Raw genomic sequence first — 21,474 nt, 5'->3', positions numbered from 1 at the left:
GTTGAAGTCTCCTACTATTATTGCCCTCTTGTTCTTACAAGTAGAAATTTGCCTACATGTTTGTTCTTCTATCTCCTTTTCACTATTTGGGGGTTTGTAGTATACTCCCAGTCGTGTGACTGCCCCATTTTTATTTCTAAGCTCAATCCATAAAGCCTCGTTTGTTGACCCATTTAGTATATCATCCCTTCTCAACTGGAATTGATCCTTTAACCATTAGTGCTACCCCCCCCTCTTTTTTTTAAATCTCCCACTCTTTCGTGTCTGAAGACTCTATAACCAGGGATATTAAGCTGCCAGCTTTGTCCCTCCTTTAGCCAGGTCTCTGTTATAGCAATGACATCCTGCTGCCATGTGTCTACCTGTGCCCTTAACTCATCTACTTTGTTTGTAATACTCCTTGCACTGAAGTATAAACAGTATAACCCCGTCAATTTCCCCTGTTGGACACTTTAAAACTTTGCTTCTCCTGTAACTCTATGTCTATCACAACGTCCCTAGCTAATGTTCTACCTCCATTTTTCTGATCTGAATCTGACCTATTTGATCCTACTCCTGGGATCCCATCCCCCTGCCACACTAGTTTAAATACTCCTCTACAGAACTAGCAAAAGCCCCCACAAGGGCACTGGTCCCAGCTCTGCCTGGGTGCAGCCCATCCAGTTTGTACAGGTCCCACCTTCCTCAGAACCAGTCCCAGTGCCTCAAGAATCTGAATCCCTCCCGGCTACACCATCTCTCCAGCCACATGTTCATTTGGTCTATCTTCTTATTCCTGCTCTCACTAGCACGTGGAACTGGGAGTAATCCTGAGATTACTACATTTGAGGTCCTGCATTTTAAGTTATCTCCTAACTTCCTGTACTGAGCTTGCAGGTCCTCATCCCTTAGTTTAACTATGTTGTTGACACCAATGTGTTCCATGACCACTGGCTGCTTACCTTCCCTCCCCAGCATGTCCTGCTGCCGCTCCGTGGCATCCTGGACCCTGGCACCAGGGAGGCAACATACCATCCTTGATTCACGTTTGCGGCCACAGAAGCGTCTGTCTGTGCCCCTAACTATTCAATCCCCTATCACTATAGCGCTGCCACTTGTTTTCCTCCTGCCCCTCTGAGCAGCAGTGCCACCCACGGTGCTGTGAACTTGGCTGTTGCTGCTTTCCCCTGAGAGGCCATCCTCCCCCAACAGTATCCAAAGAGGTATATCTGTTAGAGAGGGGGATGACCACAGGGGACTCCTGCACTACCTTCCTGAGTCTTTTACTAACTTTCCTACTCTGTCCTCCTTATAACCTGGCAGTGACCCAGGTTTCAATTCCTCTTGAATAAGCTCACAACTACTTGTGTGTGTCTCCAGATGCAGCCTTATGAGCAACAACTCTCACTGCCACATTCTCCTCCTTCAGCCACCTCAACCTGTTCCATCTCTCAACTCTCCTTCCAAAAACAAGTTTGTTCACCGTGCTCACAAAGCTCCACCTAAGTTTCACTCCAAGATCTATACATTCACAAAATTGGTGTTGCCAGGTGTAGGTGATTACTCAAGAAAAGACAATGCATTTAATACACAAACAAATATAGTTTGACTTTCTGTGCCTTTCAGATAATAGCAATGATGATGGCAAGATATTCCACGTATAATTAGATAATAAGAAGCACAGGTGTGCTTGTTGATAATTAATAGTTTTGGTCGTTGCTTTGGCCAGCGTGTTGATAAGAGTAACCGGTGTTCTATCCATGTCAGGACACGGACACTATTACTGTTTAATAATTAATTTACACATTAATTTAAAATTATATCTGTACCCGCCCCGCTCTCCCCCCCACCCACCCACTAGAAACTCCCATACAGACACAGCAATTTATTTTTTTCCATAGCACATACTTCCGGCAACAGTCAAGCTTAGTTCTTCACTTACTTCAGATAGATATTGTACTTTACTCTGTCCTCTGACACAACTGATACTATTACAGGAGATGTTTAAGAGAGATATGCATAAGAGTTGCCTAAGTATGTATATATCACACTTATTCTCTGTAAGATTTTCTCAACATTTGTCATAATTAAAGTTAGCTTATCTATGTCTGCCACTCATTCAATCCTCCCAGATCAGTTTCTAAAATTGATGCAATTTTTCTTCATAATACCATTTACTTAAGGGCTCAACTCTGCCTCTGATTTTCTTCCCCCTCTTCCAGACTATCAATGCATTTTTCCCATTACCATTTAATGGTTTGGTATTCTGTCCCCTTCCCAATACCGCTTTACTTTCCCCTCAATATCATTTTACGGCACCCAACCCCGCCCCCCCCAACCTTCCAACATAACAAGTTACCTTCGCCACTTCCCTGTATTCCTACTCACCTCTGACCTTGCCAGAATTGGAACATCTTCCCTGCCACCTTAAATTTAATATAATTTGATCAACATGTAATAATCAGCGGCTCTGATGATATTGTTATTTACATATCCTCTGACTCATTGTGAGCAGTGCAACAGAATATCCACTAACATAGCATTTAGGCTACCTCAGTCTGATAAGGTTGCGTCAGGTTTAAAAACATGCTAAGTGCTTAAACTCATTGATAAGTGGGGGCTTACTCAGTTTGTTTGTTGTCACAATTTAACAAAGGCTTCACAATTCATCCTCCAGCAGTAGAATCCTCCTCCAACAAGGCATAGGAGGTAGGTCTACACACCAGTTATTCAAACCACCCAAATGATCAGATCCTTATTTAAAATGGACAGGCTTATCACAGATTCTTATTAGTCACACTGAACACACTCAAAAGACTTGCTGAGATATGGGAACATAGGAGCTTTATCCTACTATATCACAATAGCAGGCCCTCCAAAACTCCAGATACCAAGCTCCCCAGTCTTATTTATACAAATGTAAGTCATTGCCACCAAGTGAGGAGAGGAAAAAGTTGGAGGATGGCTAATTCTTACATACCATATATCAGGTGGGTTAGCATAGACCTGGGAGCAGATTACGTGTTCACTGGATTGCCATAAAAACCTCTCTGCTTCACTAATGTTCTTTAGGGAAGGAAATCTGCTGCCCTTCTTTGGTCTGGCCTACACACGGCTCCAGACCCGCACAATATGGTTGATTCTTAACTGCCTTCTGAAACAGTTTAACAAACCACTCAGTTGTATCAAACAAAAATTGAAAAGAAATAAAACCGGATGGACCACCCAGGCATCAAAAATGACAATGGCACACCCAGCCCAGTTGGCCATGTAAAGTCGTCCTTTTTAACATCAGGTGCTTGCGCCAAAATTGGGAGAGCAGTTGCACAGACTAGTCAATCAAAAGCTGGGCATAATCACACTCACTGAATCACACTTTAAAGCTAATGTCCCAGGAACCTCTATAACATCCCTGGGTATATCCTGTCCCACTGGTAGGACAGACCCATCAGTAGTGGCGGCACAGTGGCATACAGTCAGGGGAGAGTTTCCGTGGCAGTCCTCAACATTGACTCCAGACTCCATGAAGTCTCATGGCATCAAGTCAAACATGAGCAAGAAAACCTCCTAATCACGACCTACTGCACCCACCCCTCTCAGCTGTTGAACCAGTACTCCTCCATGTTGAAAACCATTTGGAAGAAGCACTGAGTATAGCAAGGCCACAGAATGTAGTCTGGGTGTGAACTTCAATATCGATCACTGGGAGTGGTTTGGTAGCACACCTACTGACTGAGTTCTGAAGGGCATATCTGCCAGACTGGGCCTGTGGCATGAGCTGACCTAAAAGGAGGGAAAACCTACTTAAGTTTGTCCTCACTGATCTATCTGTCACAGATGCATGTGTCCATTTCAGTATTGGTAGGAGTGACCACGACACAGGCCTTGTGAACACCAAGTCCCATCTTCAAACTGATAATATCCACCATCTTGTTGTGTGGTACTACCACTGTGCTGAGTGGGATAAATTCAGAACAGATCTAGCAGCTCAAAACTGGACATGAGATGCTGTGGGCCATTAACAGCAGCAGAAATGTATTCAACCTCCCTAACAGTACTGTGCGAGTACCTACACCACATGGATTGCAGCAGTTCAAGAAGGCAGCTCACCACCATCACCTTCTCAAGGTGAATTAGGGATGGACAATAAATGCTGGCCTAGCCAGCTACACACATCCCATGAAAGAGTAAAGCAAAAATCCGTAATCTCATGGTGTGGCATATCCCGCACTCTTAACATTACCATCAAACCAGGGAACTAACTTTGGTTCAATGAGCAGTACAGGATAGTCTACCAGGAACAGTACCATACATACCTAAAAATGAGGCACAAAGCTCGTGAAGCTACAACACAGAACTATATGGTTAACAGCAGAGGCAGCAGGCTACAGAGTAAATACCTGTAATCCCACAACAGATCTTGTCAAAGCTCTGCAGTCCTACCACAGTCCTGAATCCAGTGGTCAATTAAACAATTAACTGGAGGAGGTGGTTCTGCGAATATCCCCATTCCCATGATGGAAGAACCCAGCACGAGTGCAAAAGACAAATGCTGAGTGAAAGATCCATCTCTGCATCGTCCTGAAGTGCCAAGCACCATAGATGCCTTCAGGCAATTTGATTCACTTCACCTGAAATCAAGAAACAGCTAAAGGCACTAGATACTGCAAAGGTTACGGGTCCTGACAACATCCCATCAATTATCCTGAAGACTTGTGCTCCAGAACAAGCAGCACCCCTCACCAAGCTGTTCCAATACAGCTTCAATACTGGCATCTACCCGACAATGTGGAAAATTGCTCAGGCATGTCCTGTCCACAAAAAGGACAAATCCAAACTGGTCAATTATACTGTCCCATCAGTCTACTCTCGATCAAAGAGATGGAAGATGTCATCGACAGTGCTGTCAAGCAGCACTTAGAGCAATAACCTGCTCACTGATCTCAGTTTGGGTTCTGCCAGGGCCACACAGCTCCTGACTTTATTACAGCCTTAGTCCAAATAGGGTCAAAAAAAGCTGACTGAGCTCCAGGAACAAAGTGAGAGTGACTGCCCTAGACATCAAGGCAGCATTTGACCGAGTGTGGCATTAGCAGCCCTAGCAAAATCGAAGTCAACGGGAATCAGTTGGGAATCATACCTAGCACAAAGGAAGCTGGCTGTGGTTGTTGGAGGCCAATTGTCTCAGCCCCAGGACATCACAGCAGGAGTTCCTCAAGGTAGTGTCCTAGACCCAACTATCTTCATAAAAACAAAAAAACTGCGGATGCTGGAAATCCAAAACAAAAACAGAATTACCTGGAAAAACTCAGCAGGTCTGGCAGCATCGGCGGAGAAGAAAAGAGTTGACGTTTCGAGTCCTCATGACCCTTCGACAGAACTTGAGTTCGAGTCCAGGAAAGAGCTGAAATATAAGCTGGTTTAAGGTGTGTGTGTGGGGGGCGGAGAGATAGAGAGACAGAGAGGTGGAGGGGGTTGGTGTGGTTGTAGGGACAAACAAGCAGTGATAGAAGCAGATCATCAAAAGATGTCAACCACAATAGTACAATAGAACACATAGGTGTTAAAGTTAAAGTTGGTGATATTATCTAAACGAATGTGCTAATTAAGAATGGATGGTAGGGCACTCAAGGTATAGCTTTAGTGGGTTTTTTTTTAAATTTTTTTTTTATATAATGGAAATAGGTGGGAAAAGGAAAATCTTTATAATTTATTGGGAAAAGAAAAAAAGAGGAAGGGGGAAACAGAAAGGGGGTGGGGATGGGGGAGGGAGCTCACGACCTAAAGTTGTTGAATTCAATATTCAGTCCGGAAGGCTGTAAAGTCCCTAGTCGGAAGATGAGGTGTTGTTCCTCCAGTTTGCGTTGGGCTTCACTGGAACAATGCAGCAAGCCAAGGTCAGACATGTGGGCAAGAGAGCAGGGTGGAGTGTTAAAATGGCAAGCGACAGGGAGGTTTGGGTCATTCTTGCGGACAGACCGCAGGTGTTCTGCAAAGCGGTCGCCCAGTTTACGTTTGGTCTCTCCAATGTAGAGGAGACCACATTGGGAGCAACGAATGCAGTAGACTAAGTTGGGGGAAATGCAAGTGAAATGCTGCTTCACTTGAAAGGAGTGTTTGGGTCCTTGGACGGTGAGGAGAGAGGAAGTGAAGGGGCAGGTGTTGCATCTTTTGCGTGGGCAAGGGGTTGTGCCATAGGAGGGGGTTGAGGAGTAGGGGGTGATGGAGGAGTGGACCAGGGTGTCCCAACTATCTTCAGCTGTTCTGTCAGTGATCAGGTCAGAACTGGGAATGTTCTCTGATAATTGCACAATGGTATTTGATAAGGTACCACATCAAAGGTTACTATACAAGATAAGAGCACATAGTTTAAGGAGAACATAAGCATGGATAAAGAGAGTTGGGATAAATAGATCTTTCTCGGGTTGGCAAGCGGTAACTACTGGAATGCCATAGGGATCAATGCTGGGGTGTCAATTATTTACAATCTACATCAATGATTTGAATGAAGGTACCAAAAGTATGGTAGCTAAATTTGCTGATAACATCAAGATAGGTAGGAAAGTTAAGTTATCAAGAGGAGGTAAAGAGTCTACAAAGGGATATAGACAGATTAAGCGAGGGGCACAAATTTGGCAGATGGAGTATAATGTGGGAAAATGTGAAATTGTCCACTTTGGCAGGAAGAATAGAAAAGCAATAAACAATTTAAATGGAGAGAGGTTGCAGAACTCAGTGGGACAGAGGAATTTGGATGTCCTGGTACATGAATCACAAAAGTTAGTCTACCGGTACCGCAAGTGATTAGGAAGGCAAATGGAAAGTTGGTGGTTATTGCAAGGGGAATGGAATTAAAAGTTGGGAAGTTTTACAGCAGCTGTACAGGGCCTTAGTGAGACCTCATCTGGAGTTGCCATGTATAGTTTTGGTTTCCTTATTTGAAAAAGGATATAATTGCATTGGAAGCAGTTCAGAGAAGATTCACGTGGCTCATTCTTGGGATGAAGGGCTTACTGTATAAAGAAAGGCCCAACCTGTTCGATCTATATAAAAACAAAAAACTGCAGATGCTGGAAATCCAAAACAAAAACAGAATTACCTGGAAAAACTCAGCAGGTCTGGCAGCATCGGCGGAGAAGAAAAGAGTTGACGTTTCAAGTCCTTATGCCCTTCGATAGATCTGTTCGATCTATACCCATTGGAGTTTAGAAGGATGAGAGGTGGTATCTTATTAAAACATCTAAGATCCTGAGGGGACTTGATAGGGTAGATACCAGGAGGATATTTCCTCTTGTGGGGGGAGATAGAACTTTTGGGGGGGGGGGGGGGGTGCACAGTTTAAGAATTAGAGGTCTCCCTTTTAAAACAGAAATTTTTTTTCTCCTCAGAGGGTTGTTAGTCTTTGGAATTCTCTACTCAAGGAAACAGTGGAGGCTGGGTCACTGAATTTATGCATGGCTGAGTTACACAGATTTTTGATAGACAAGGGAGTCAAGGGTTATGTGGGGCAGACAGCAAAGTGGAGTTGCCACCACAACCAGATGAGCCTTGATCTTATCAAATGGCAGAGCAGGTTCGAAGGGCTGAATGGCCTCCTCCTAAGTCCTATGGTCGGTACAATTCGTGATTCTTCAGATACTGAACCGGTCCACACCCATATGCAGGAAGACCTGGACAACAGTTAGACTTGGACTAATAATTGGCAGGTAACATTTGCGGCACACAAGTGCCAGACAATAACCATGTTCAACAAGAGAAAATCTAACCATCAGCCCTTGAAATTCAATGGCATTACCATTGATGAACCCCCCATTATTAACATCCTGGGATTTAGCATTGACCAGAAATTGAACAAGCCATTTAAATACCATGACTACAAGAGCAGGTCAGAGGCTGAGAATTCTGTATCAAGTAATTCACCTCCTGGCTCCCCAAAATCTGTCCATTATCTACCAGGCATGAGTCAGCAGTGTGATGGAATACTCTCTGCTTGCCTGAATGAGTGTAGCTCCAACAAGTCAAGAAGTTCAACACCATCCAGGACAAAGCAGCCTGCTTGATAAGCTCCCCATCCACCACCAGCACACTGTGTACCATATACTAGAGGTACTGCAACAATTCGCCAAGCCTCCTTCAACAGCCCCTTCCAAACCTCTAACCTCTACCACCTAGAATTACAAAGACTGCAGATGGATGGAAACACCACCACCTGCAAGTTCCCCTCCAAGTCACATGTCTTGCTAACTTGGAAATATGAGATCATAAGAGATAGGAGCAGTAGGCCATTCAGCCCCTTGAGCCTGCTCCTCGAGTAAAGATGATCACGGCTGATCTGATCTGGCCTTAACTCCACTTTCTTGCCTGTCCCCAATAGCTCTCGACTCTCTCAGCAGAGAAGAAAAGAGTTGACATTTCGAGTCCTCATGACCCTTCAACGGAACTGAGTGAATCTTAGGAAAGGGGTGAAATATAAGCTGGTTTAAGGTGCGGGGGGGGGGGGGGGGGGCGGGGAAGAGGAGAGAGAAGTTGGGGGGGTGGAGAGGTTGTAGGGACAAGCAAGCAGTGGTAGGTGCAGATAATCAAAAGATGTCACAAACAAAAGAAAACAGAGGCATTGATGGTGGTGATATTATCTAAACGAATGTGCTAATTAAGAATGGATGGTAGGGCACTCAAGGTACAGCTCTAGTCGGGGTGGGGTGGCATAAAAGAATTAAAAATAATGGAAATAGGTGGGAAAAGAAAAATCTATATAGATTATTGGAAAAAAACAAAAGGAAGGGGGAAAGAAACAGAAAGGGGGTGGGGATGGAGGAGGGAGCTCAAGACCTAAAGTTGTTGAATTCAATATTCAGTCCGGAAGGCTGTAAAGTACCTAGTCAGAAGATGAGGTGCTGTTCCTCCAGTTTGCATTGGGCTTCACTGGAACAATGCAGCAAGCCAAGGACAGACATGTGGGCAAGAGAGCAGGGTGGAGTGTTAAAATGGCAAGCGATAGGGAGGTTTGGGTCATTCTTGCGGACAGACCGCAGGTGTTCTGCAAAGCGGTCGCCCAGTTTATGTTTGGTCTCTCCAATGTAGAGGAGACCGCATTGGGAGCAACAAATGCAGTAGACTAAGTTGGGGGAAATGCAAGTGAAATGCTGCTTCACTTGAAAGGAGTGTTTGGGCCCTTGGACGGTGAAGAGAGAGGAAGTGAAGGGGCAGGTGTTGCATCTTTTGCATACACATGGGGAGGTGCCATAGGTGGGGGGTTGAGGAGTAGGGGTGATGGAGGAGTGGACCAGGGTGTCACGGAGGGAACGATTCCTACGGAATGCCGCTGGGGGGGGGTGAAGGGAAGATGTGTTTGGTGATGGCATCATGCTGGAGTTGGCGGAAATGGCGGAGGATGATACTTTGAATGCGGAGGCTGGTGGGGTGATAAGTGAGGACAAGGGGGACCCTATCATGTTTCTGGGAGGGAGGAGAAGGCATGAGGGCAGATGCTCAGGAGATGTGCCGGACACGGTTGAGGGCCCTGTAAACTACCGTGGGTGGAAAACCTCGGTTAAGGAAGAAGGAGGACATGTCAGAGGAACTGTTTTTGAAGGTAGCATCATCAGAACAGAAGCGACGGAGGCGAAGGAACTGAGAATGGGATAGAGTCCTTACAGGAAGTGGGGTGTGATTTCCATTACAAGCCTACAGACCCCCACAGCTACCTTGACTATAGTTCCCCATGTCCATGCAAAAGATGCAACACCTGCCCCTTCACTTCCTCTCTCCTCACCGTCCAAGGGCCCAAACAGTCCTTTCAAGTGAAGCAGCATTTCACTTGCATTTCCCCCAACTTAGTCTAATGCATTCGTTGCTCCCAATGCGGTCTCCTCTACATTGGAGAAACCAAACGTAAACTGGGTGAACGCTTTGCAGAACACCTGCGGTCTGTCCGCAAGAATGACCCAAACCTCCCTCTCGCTTGCCATTTTAACACTCCACCCTGCTCTCTTGCCCACGTCTGTCCTTGGCTTGCTGCATTGTTCCAGTGAAGCCCAACGCAAACTGGAGGAACAACACTTCATCTTCCGACTAGGCACTTTACAGCCTTCCAGACTGAATATTGAATTCAACAACTTTAGATCTTGAACTCCCTCCTTCATCCCCACCCCCTTTCTGTTTCTTCCCCCTTCCTTTTGTTTTTTTCCAATAATTTATATAGATTTTTCCTTTCCCACCTATTTCCATTATTTTTAAATCTTTTATGCCCTGCTAGAGCTGTACCTTGAGTGCCCTACCATCCATTCTTAATTAGCACATTCGTTTAGATAATATCACCACCATCAACGCCTGTGTTCTTTTGTTCTTTTGTCTGTGACATCTTTTGATTATCTGCTCCTATCACTGCTTGCTTGTCCCTACAACCACCCCAACACCCCCTCCTTAAACCAGCTTATATTTCACCCCTTTCCTAAGATTCACTCAGTTCTGTTGAAGGGTCATGAAGACTCGAAACGTCAACTCTTTTCTTCTCCGCCGATGCTGCCAGACCTGCTGAATTTTTCCAGGTAATTCTGTTTTTGTTTTGGATTTCCAGCATCCGCAGTTTTTTGTTTTTAACTCTCGACTTCCTTGTCAATCAAAAATTTGTCTAACTCAGTCTTGAATATATTCAATGACCCAGTCTCCAATGCTCTCTGAGAACCTCAAACAGTAACAACCCTGAGGAGAAACCCCTCTTCATCTCTGTCTTAAACAGGAGACCCCTCATTTTAAAACTATGCCCCCTCTTTCTAGATGCATCACCATTCCTTCACTGTCACTGGGTCAAACAGCATTATGGATTTACCTACACTAGATGGACTGCAGCAGTTCAAGGCAACCATTCACCACCACCTGCTCAAGGGTAATGAGGGATAGACAACAAATGCTGACCTTGTCAGCGATGCTCACATCCTATGAAAGAACAAACAAAAAAACTGCTCATTCAGTCAGGTACACCATATGGCACAGGAAACCCAAGAAAATGATTCAAGATACAATCTTAAGATAGCTTCACCATGAAATCACAAACTATGTAGGACAGATGGTCAAATATCAAGAGAGGGAGAACTGCATTGACAAACAGCAGGCAGATTACAGGGACATGCCTCACATTTTCTCATCAGACCATGTGGCATCCAACACTTTTGCTAAACTATACAGGGGACCACTTTCCCAAAAATGGTACTTTTGACCAGAATCCCCACAAAATAATTGGTGACGCAAGTCCAGTATTAATTTCTAAACCAGTTTATAAACAGATGAAGATTGATTTGCCCAGCCATTTCCTCTGCTGCCCACAAGCCCTCCACAGCTTTCTGAAATTCACAAGTTACCACTTTCTTTATGAACAATAGAATGTATCTATAATTTATCAACATAATTACAGCATCAAATCATACAATCACACCACTTAAAGCAGACGTTTGAGGTTAGGATCTGGATGTTTGTACTTGAAAGCAAGCATCAGGAATTCTACATAATACAACTGAAAGGGAATAACTTTGACACATAATACACTGTATGTATCCAAAGTAAACAGTATTTGCTTTCTCCAGGTTTAAAGAAATCAGCCATTCCTACTGCTTGCCTGTAGGTTGCATCACTTGTGTTAGTGATATTCATATTAAAAGATGTCAGGATACATTTTTATAAGGACTGTAACATTCTGCCATGTTACGTTCCATGTATTATTTTGCTTCCTGGGTCATTAGAAACTCATTGTGGTTTAGTAGTACAGAACTTGAGCATCACTGAAAAAAAATGTTGAAGTTTTTCACCTTGCCACTCATCAGGTCACTTTGCAAGATTATCGATATAAAAGGGGAAAACAACAATTTATACTTCTTCGATATGTCTCTTTTTTCAGCAATCGAAACTCATTACTCATAGGCAGATCAATTAGAAGTTTTTTTTAAAAAATGCACAATTCCTTATTTAGTCACAAAGTATTTGCTTATGCAGTTTTCCTACACTTTGGTCAGAGGCATCTAAAAACTTTTGTTAAATATTCCAGTACTTTGATCTGAAACTTCCATTTTCACCCTAAGCACAAAGTACTGAACAGATAAAGGCGTTATTGAAAACGTTAGGTATGAAAGTCCATTCAGCTGCGGAGGGCTCCAAACTGAAGGGGGCACATGGATCAGAGAGCAACTGGAAGGACACAGTGCGTGTCATTCCCTCAGCAGATAACGCATGCAGCCAGCTGCCTTTTAAAAAAAACATTAAAAAACCGATGACATTTGATTTCAAAAAATACATTTCAACAAACTCTTCCCTGGGTGACAGAACACGAACTGCAAAGTTTACGTGAGTAGTATTAGGGCACGCTGCTTGTAAAAAAGGAAAAACTTAAATATAACAGCAAACAGCCCCAACCTGGTCAAGTGTGTGACCCATTAATTAACTCTTCACCTCAGTCTATCAGCTCTAATTAGGAAAACCGTTGCAACAAATTACAGATTAAAATAAAAGTCAAACCAGGAGTGAAATACACCTTCAAACCAGGCCCGGCATTTGCAAACGTAGAGCTGCAATTTTCTGCTACAGATTTTAAAACGTAACAGTGTTAAGTTGCATACATGACCTAGGCTTGACTTTGCTCTCGAAAGCCGCTGTTCTGCTTAACTTACTGTTACCCACTTAGCAAACGCCTCCACCACTACCACCCCCCCAACCCCCCCCCCCCAAAAAAGCTCTGAATGAGGTAGACGCACCGGAGAGGGCCGATCTGCCGGTGCTCAGGCTCCGCAGCGGCCAGACGATCCGCACCATACGGCGCGGAGGCTGCCAGGTGGCCGGAGAGTGCAGGCACCGAGAAGCCACCACTCTCAAATTCGACACGGTGCACCTCCACGCCATCTTTACGAAGCCGCAAATGAGCGCGAGCGGATGGGGCGGCGCGAGAGGAAGTGCCCGGGAGCCGGCTCGAGGGGCGGAGCTGTCACTCAGCGGGAGGAGAATGGAACGGGGTCCCGGAGAAGAGGCCGTCACTCAGCCGGTGGAGACGGAACCTGGTGCCCGGGCGCTCTGGCAGTGCAGCTGGGTTCCCCTGTTGGGGAGAAAGATGCACTGTCAACACGCCGGGGTTTGATTCACTGGGGGGCACAATATGTGGGCATGTGGTCTCCCTGCATTGAGATTGTCAAGAAGAGGCCGTCGCCCCCACACTAAGACTGGATGTGGGTTCAAACCTCATCACAGAGATTTAAACACACAATCCAGGCTGGCATTTCAATGCAGTGCTGAGGGAGAGCTGCACTGTTCACGGTGCCATGAACCGTGATGTTCAAATGAGATGTTGAGATTTTTCTTCTATCTGAAGAAGAACACCAGAGTTGACCAGGGTTCCGGATAGATACTTAACACTCAACCAATTGATTGTAAAATTGGAGTTTGTAGGACCTAGTTGCACACAAATTGGCAGTCTCATTTAAGGATGAGAATTTCTGCTGGGGGAGGAGGGAGTGGGGGGAACGCAAGGTTTGGAAATTGGGTTGTCAACTCTGGTTGTGCATATTTCTGGCGGTATCATTACTTGACCACCTGCCACCAGTCATCACTGCCATACTGCTGTGCAACACATCCTCACTGTGACCCCTCTACTGGAATGGAAAGCAAATATACTCTTCATTCAGGTGATTATGGAATGTCATCAGTTTTTTCCCCACAGGTCCATTATTTTTCTAATCAGTAAAGTGATTCAAAGAAAATAAAAATGAATCACAATTTTAAAAAAATATACCTGTACGATGTTTCTCCAGTGTTGCTCACAGTGTCCTGGAGATTAGTCATCAGTTCCTGGAGACTCCAAGGCAATCCCGGAGGATTGGTAACTCTGGATGGAAGATTGTGGGAGGGGGAAGGAAGGAGGCATCAAAGGCAGAACCAAGAGAGCAGTTGAGCCAGTAAATCAGGACAAAAGGAAAACCAAAGTTATGAGTTAGATAAGTGTGTGTAAAGTGCATTTTGAAGGAGGTGCTGTTCTTGGTTGAGGGTGGTTTGGAGATGGGCAAAGAGATATAGATGGTGAGGCAGGTAAGAAGGTAATCTGAAGCAGCCTTGTAATTGACAAAAAATTCTCAGGTTGACTGAGTGGTCATAGGTTTGGGAGGGCACACAATAAGCATGTTGAAAATTGACAAGTCAGAGGAGAAGGGCCAATGAATTTAATTGACCATTCCAATCCTTGAGAATGAAGAATCAGTTGGTGCAAAGGTGAAGAGGAAAAGCACTTTAAGGTTTGTGAGGGTGATAGGCTCATGGTAATTTGGGAATTAGGGTAGTGGAAAAAGAGGTTAGAGAGATGAGGAATGAACTGGATAGAATATTTGCCAGCTGAGGGGAATGAGGCAGTTGGGATTGTGGGACACCCAGCAATGAGTGAATTGGAGTATATCTAAGAAGGATCAGAGGGATGGACTCATCCATAAAGGAATTTAAAATGGGTTGATGGAAGAAGCTGAGTCTGCTGGGGATTAGCATTAGGTATGGTGGGCACCTGAGAGGGACGCATTGCCGTAAATGGGGAGATAGGGGTTAGGACTGTCAGTGGTTGAACCTGGTAGGTGCTGAAGAGGGAACACCATAGGGCTTGGAGGTAGCTGGCAATAGGAGAATGGAGTAGTCACATGATTAATAATAGAGAAAAGAGCTTTATTTGCATGAAAACATCACAGTTACGCAAAGAAAACTGTGTCTCCTGGGAAGAACTCTAGGATAGGGATGGAGAGTTCCATCCATGACAGATTCCTTTTAGCGTAAAAGGGAATAATGACTTTTTTTGTCATAACAAAAACCAGCATCATAATTGCAGTCTCACAAATCACACATTTCAAAGCATGTCACAGTTCATTTCAGGTGCATAAAATGTTTTAGGAATTCCACAGAATTCTTGTTGCAAATAGAAAGTAGAACAGAGTTAATGTTTCGAGTCTGTATGATTCTTCTTCAGAGCGAAGAAGAGTCATATGGATTTAAATGTTAACTCTGTTTCTCTCTCCACATACGCTGCCAGACCTGCTGAATTTTTCCAGCATTTTCTGTTTTTTTTTGGTGTATTCAATTTTAAACTGTGGCACCCTGTAAATCCATATTCATGCCACTGATGACATTTTAATTCGTACTAGCTTTTAAGTGATCCACACGGCTAAATGCAGATTATAACTCTTGACTGTAGCCCAACCTCAACACAATTTTTTCATTTTTATTTAAGTCATTTCTATTTAAGCTGTCAGCATTAGCTTAGTGAGTAGCACTCCAGCCTCTGAGCCAGAAGGTTATGAGTTCAAATCCCACTGTGGATATTTCTGGAAGCCATTTTTGATTTAGGTGGTGGGTGCCAGTGCTTGATTATGTGTGCTACACCCCATATGGAAACCACTGTGGTTGACATTAAGGAAGACCTTTTCTTCCAGAGATATGTATTGCAAGATGAGAATCTTAAAGCACGCAGAAAGTAGTGAAATCTTGCTGCCAATGTGAGATCTTTTCCAGGTTTTGGAGTGGCAATGATTCTTGCCATTTGCCCACACCTTCAGGAGTGAGTTTGAGCTGATGATTCTTGTGTAAAACTGAGTCAGCCAGGCACAAGCACAGGGTTAAATTGTTTCAGGAATTCTGGTGCAATGTTGTTATATCCTGCTGCTTTGCCACATTTCAGGCCCTATAATGCTTTCGCCAGTTCTATGATCTTGAAGGGATCAGGACTACTCTGTTCTGTGTGTTGCTGGCGTTGCTTTTTTCAGTGTGTGAATCATTCTCTGGTATCTGTATTAAAATCTTTTCAACCTTTTTTTCTAATGTAATATCATTTTTTCTTGTTTAATAAACATTTTATTCTTTGTGTTAACAGTATACCGGCAGACTCTTGTGATTGTGTTCAGTAACTGACCTTCACGGTTTCCAAAAGAAAAACAAAGTCAGGATCTACCAAGCCATGTTTCACTCTGGGATCTGACTTGTCCAGTATTGACATCAACTGGGATCATAATCCAGACTAATCATCTTAAACTCAGCAAATGAGGAGGCTATCACTTGGCTTCAGGGATTTGCATCCACTAAGTAATAAAAAAGGGCAATACTAAGGGTGTGTTGACGGAGGTTGGATGGGACGTTAATCAGAATCTTGTCTTTTCTCAGCTTGGTGTATAAGATCCCATACCACTTCCCCCCCAAAAAGGAGACAATATTTATCCATCAACCAACAGCTAAAGCAGATTATCTGATCATTATGTTAATGAGTTTGTCAGATCTTGCTCTCTGTAGATTGACTGCCGTGTTTCTCTATATTAAAACAGTAACTACACTCTAAAAGTCCTTAGTTGGCTGAAAAGTGCTTTTGGATGTCCTGAGATTATGGAACGTTCTAAAACACTTTCTATTTCCCACACCAACACCTTTTTGGACTCAGTGAGATTGAGACGAATTATGGACGATTTTGTATCCTAGATACGTGGCTGGTAAGAACTAATTTAGGACCCAGTGAAGATTGTGGAGTGGATTTGAACACCACTGGGGAAAGGCTTATGTTCCAATCTAACCTGGTACCTTATTCCTAGTACTGAATGCTATTAGCATGAACAATAAATATCGTGACACATAACAAGCAAGAACATGAAAGTTGACTCTAGATGATTGAATGCTTTTCATTACATTTTATTTAGGCACATTGATGCAATACAATAAAACAAACATGCAGAGGAGCCAGTTTACTTTGAATATCAATTGGTAACATGTTATATTTATATTTGTAGATAATCTCAAAATCAATCTACTAAATTATTCACTATCAAAGAAATTACACACTGTGGAATGTGAACTGCTATTAGCTGCTAGGTACCAATTCAAGGCGTTTGTTTTAGTTACTCTCCTGATTGAGAGGAACCCTTCTTATTTTTGATTCCCAAGAAGCTGCACAATTTTGTCAGCATTAGGTCAACTATTTCTTCTTCTTCAGAAGCCTGAAAGGGAAAAAAAGTAAATGTTCCTTTTTCAAATTTTTTTTTACATAGGATTACATTGGATATATGGCACAGAAACAAGCCATTCAATCCATGCCAGTGTTTATGCTGTACTCGAGCCTCCTCCCATCTTTTATCGTCCAGATCTAACATCATAACCATCTATTCCCTTTGCCCTCATATGTCCGACTAGTGTCCCCTTAAATCCATCTGTACTACTCGCTTCAACCATTCCCAGTGGTCACAAGTTCCATACTCACCACCATTTGGGTGAAGAATTTTCTTCTGCATTCTCTATTGGCATTCTTGGCAAATATCTCATATTGATGGTCTTTAGTCATGATGTCCCAGCCAGAATGAGGTGTGGGACAGGCTTAATGGACTAGCTGCTCTTTGCTTGTCCATCAATTTTGTATGTCCACCTATTTGTTATAATTGCTGAGTTCACCTATTTAAATTTGACTTGATTGTCTGTTTGGGAAACTCTGTTCTCAGTGTTCCTCTTGCTTGGGTAGCTAAATCTCAAATCCTTGCCAAACCAACATCCTTGTCAAGTTTTAACATCTGATCCCAGCAGCTAAATTTAAATAGACGGAGACAGTCACCAAACTCAAACTGGTGAATCCAGTAGCACAAAAACTCTCTGAAATTTGGGTTGGAGTCTGCCAATTTAGATTGACATATATTTCATCTTCCAAATTAAGTGGGAGATCAGGCTCATCCCTGATGCCCTCCTTGCTGACCACTTATCACTGTCTGTATTCACACGTGCAGGATAACCACTTGTGTGAAGTGCAGAAAGAAGTCTGTGTGTTGTTGAAGCTGAGTCCTTAAGGAAAGGAGAGGGAAAATGGGCAAAACAAATTCTGACACAAGCATAAATAGGCCAAAGCAATTTAGTTAAAACAGCGCACTGTAAGTAAAAGTAAAGCAACAACTTATTGAATAATTGAAGTTATTGAAATATTTTAATATATTAAAATTAACTATTTTACTTAGTTTATATATTAAGATACTGCCAAGTCTTCATGTAATTGAAGAATAGTGCAGAGATAAATAAAATAAGCTTAAGAAGAATTATAATGCAAACCTTGTAATTCTTCTGCTCCTCACTAAATGCCACAAGTATAACAGAAATGAAGAGATTCAGGACGACAAATGTCATAAAGATGATGCAGGACCCAATCAGAAATGAACCCAGAACCGGGTTATAGTCCAAAACCTGATCAGGTAAAGACAAGAATATGTTAAAATCTAAACTAAACTATTTCATAAATAGATTTAACTGACATATTAAAACCTAACTATTTGTGAAAATGGTCAAAACTAAAGATCTTCTGACAAACACTGATTATGTCAGAGGCTCTACTTGGACAACGCAGGACCTCCCAAAATGTACCATTGTGTCCAATTTGTACGTTGATTCTTATATTATTGTCACCTGGAGATAACTTGATGATAATAATGGATAATTGTTTAATGGAAAAGTTTGTAGAAGTGAATCCAGAACCACACATTGTATTGAAGTGAAAGCAGCTATTGTTATTGTACACAATGGTACTTATTACCTAAGTGTAAAATAGTGATAGTTAAACAGTTTTCTCAAACAAAGATAAAAACAAAAAAACGGATGCTGGAAATCCAAAACAAAAACGAAAACAGAATTACCTGGAAAAACTCAGCAGGTCTGGCAGCATCGGCGGAGAAGAAAAGAGTTGACGTTTCGAGTCCTCATGACCCTTCGACAGAACTTCAGTTCTGAACTTCAGAACCTAGTTCTGTCAAAGGGTCATGAGGACTCGAAACGTCAACTCTTTTCTTCTCCACCGATGCTGCCAGACCTGCTGAGTTTTTCCAGGTAATTCTGTTTTTGTTTTTGTTTTCTCAAACAAAGTTGTCTGAAGACTATTATTACAAATGTAAAGGTGTGAATTGAAAGGTGCAGCTATAATGTCAATTTTGTATGGCAGTTTTCACTTTGCAGCAATTAAATTGTGTTAGTTTAGCTCTAGGGTCAGATAATTATGCAAATCTGGATTACAATGTGATGATATCCCCTTGGGGAGGCCATTCGAGATTATTTGAATTCTGCACGACATGAGGTATGGTGTTAAACCAAACTATAAAAGTATTTAAAAAGATGACAAAGGACGTAGAAACTGGTCATTGGGCCTAACCAGTCCATGAAAGTGTCAATACTCCACTCGAGCCTCCTCCCTCTTTTCTCATTAAAATCTACTATCAAATACAACCTAGCAACATGAATGAGACACCTTACTTATTCCAATGCCTGCAATATAACAACATTAAACTGTGACTCCACCTGAAACAGATTTAAATGAAAGAGCTGTAGATTAGATAATGATTAAGTTCCTGTTCATAACAGAGATATTTTTGCAATAGGCTTTTGCTTTCCTTACCTCTTCATAGTTGAAGATCCCCAATTGAAGACTGACCATTGTCTCTGCAGCATCAAATATGGTTTTATAAGAGGACATACTCCAGCCAAACATTATATTTGTCTGCAGAACAGAGATACAGTCATATTAATAATGATATTCTATTACTGGTGTTGGCTATCAACTTTGAACATTCAAGGGATCCTGAAAACAAAGTCTGTTTTCATATCATTTACAGGATAATTGCAGAAGTCTATTAAAAGCCTGAAAATGGGCAGAATTGGCAAAGTCCAATATCGGATGGGGAAATCAGTGTTTGACCCACTGACAGCAATGACAGCTTTTTCCCCCGAATTGTGTGGCAATTTGATGAAAAAATGCAGAGGAACGAGTTTCATGTCAGATCGTTGGCATGGCAGCCTCTAATTCGCCTGCCCTACCGTGACCTCTATGTCAGTGATAGAGTTGAGCCAGTGCAACAGTGCATGAGTAACGTCCTAGGCCAAGGTCTCCATGGCGGCCGCTATCCTACCAGTGTTGAACTTGGTGCATTGGCATGCTGGCACTATCACTTCGGCCTGAAGGTGGACGGAGTCCTCCATTGTGCCTTGCAATCTGAGGAATGCAGCGGACATCCCTTCCTGATGTTCCCTAGCTTGCCTTTGCAGCTTAAGCACCTGTGACATGACCGAGTCCAGAGGCTCGTCATCTGATTTGGACTCAGCATATTTCTGGCCTCCAGCAGTGCTTTGAGTGCCGGGGACCTGGGAAGTCCCTGCCTCCACCTGCTGTGGATCAGAAAGTGCAATAAGCTCACCAGATTGTGATCCCGAGGCTATTCTAAAGCTAGGTCTCACCTAGTGTCTCTGCACTGGTGGAGGGTGTGGGTGAGCGCTGTGATGGGACTTCAAGGAGGGTGCCTCCAGATTCCACTTCAAAGGTTTTGTTGGGGCTTGATTAGAGGCCCTGGGTCATGGACTCCAATGGCTATTTGGCAGATCTGCCTGTGAAAGCAAGGAGAGTTAATTTGTGCATGGCAGTGGCTTGTGAAACAGGACACATCACTCACAGCATGGTTGTCTGATGGATGTTGCACTGCTGGATCCTCACTTATTACAGCACTGCCAACTTCACAGTCAGCACAGGAATGGTCCAGATCCTCGCCGGCCAGCTGGATGGCTCTGTTTTCAAAATCAAGGTGAGGACCTTGATTTTAGGCATTCCTCCACTGGTAATCGACCCTTCCCTGTTGTTGTGTGCCAGCTTGACCTGCATGAATACAGGTGGAGAGGTTGTAAGTAGGATACCTGTCAAGCCAGATGATAAGTATGCCTGGCCTTTGTGGGTGGCGAGTGGTCCCATGGACAGAATGAGGACAATAATGGTAAATGTGAGAGAGTGAATGGTGATGTTCCTTGAACCAGCAGTGAGTGAGTGCCCTGTGAATGTGTGATGGGTTTGTGAGTGTGTGAGTTGAAAGTGATGAAAAGAGTGACTTACCTTGGTGAAAGGGAAGAGATCGTTAATGCTCTTGCGGCACTGGGTGGCTGTCCTCTTTTGCAGGGTGTTGATGCTAATCACCGCTGCCACTGCCTCCCTAGCTGGATTAGTGAGGTTACTGCCCATCCTGCGGCCAGAGCTGGGGTAGAGGACATCACGGTGAGCCTCCGCTGTGCCCAAAAGGCTCGAGGAATGCATCATTGAATCTGGGAGCTGCAGTCTTTTTGCCTTTCAGGGCCATCCTGCCTTCCATGTAGCAGTCGTGAACTGGAAGCACTGAGAAGTATGCACGTGGCTGGACTTTAATATGGCACCAGACATCATAATGTGGTGAAGTGATGGCGTGGCGGGAGAATGAAAGCCCACCCACCATGAAAACGGCATCTTTCCCAGGAGTGCAAAATTAATGATTTGGGACAATATGGCATGAAAAGCTGCCATAGCGGCTAGCTGGTAAAACATTGTTTTACCAGCCCGCTACCGCACTTAGTGTAAATCTGGGACGATTCCGCCCATAATGCAAGGGACTAGGAGTGCATCCCTCCTTTGATGTTCAATGGCCACCTTTCCCAACAGGATCCGCAGGCTTGCCCAGTCACGCAATGGATCTG

The 21,474-nt window shown here is 43.5% G+C and overlaps 2 protein-coding genes across 2 annotated transcripts in view; both read right to left on the bottom strand.

Moving 5' to 3' along the window:
• LOC121279627 (glycine cleavage system H protein, mitochondrial-like) overlaps positions 1 to 12,896 on the bottom strand; it is a 36,190-nt gene extending 23,294 nt beyond the window's left edge. The window contains exon 1 of the mRNA XM_041190808.1: positions 12,720 to 12,896. Coding sequence (XP_041046742.1) covers positions 12,720 to 12,864 — 145 coding nt within the window. The 5' untranslated portion in view covers positions 12,865 to 12,896. The remainder of the gene's footprint in view (positions 1 to 12,719) is intronic.
• A 3,860-nt stretch (positions 12,897 to 16,756) lies between these two features.
• pkd1l2a (polycystic kidney disease 1 like 2a) overlaps positions 16,757 to 21,474 on the bottom strand; it is a 160,319-nt gene continuing 155,601 nt past the window's right edge. The window contains exons 42-44 of the mRNA XM_041191701.1: positions 19,385 to 19,486; positions 18,055 to 18,186; positions 16,757 to 16,964 (exon numbers count right to left, since the gene is read on the bottom strand). Of these exons, the coding sequence (XP_041047635.1) occupies positions 16,866 to 16,964; positions 18,055 to 18,186; positions 19,385 to 19,486 (333 nt within the window). The 3' untranslated portion in view covers positions 16,757 to 16,865. The remainder of the gene's footprint in view (positions 16,965 to 18,054; positions 18,187 to 19,384; positions 19,487 to 21,474) is intronic.

The sequence above is a fragment of the Carcharodon carcharias genome, chromosome 7 (assembly GCF_017639515.1).
Source record: "Carcharodon carcharias isolate sCarCar2 chromosome 7, sCarCar2.pri, whole genome shotgun sequence".
NCBI classification, from domain to species: domain Eukaryota; kingdom Metazoa; phylum Chordata; class Chondrichthyes; order Lamniformes; family Lamnidae; genus Carcharodon; species Carcharodon carcharias.
The sequence above is the reverse complement of the archived record's forward strand: the minus strand, read 5'-3'. Positions and strand labels throughout refer to the sequence as shown.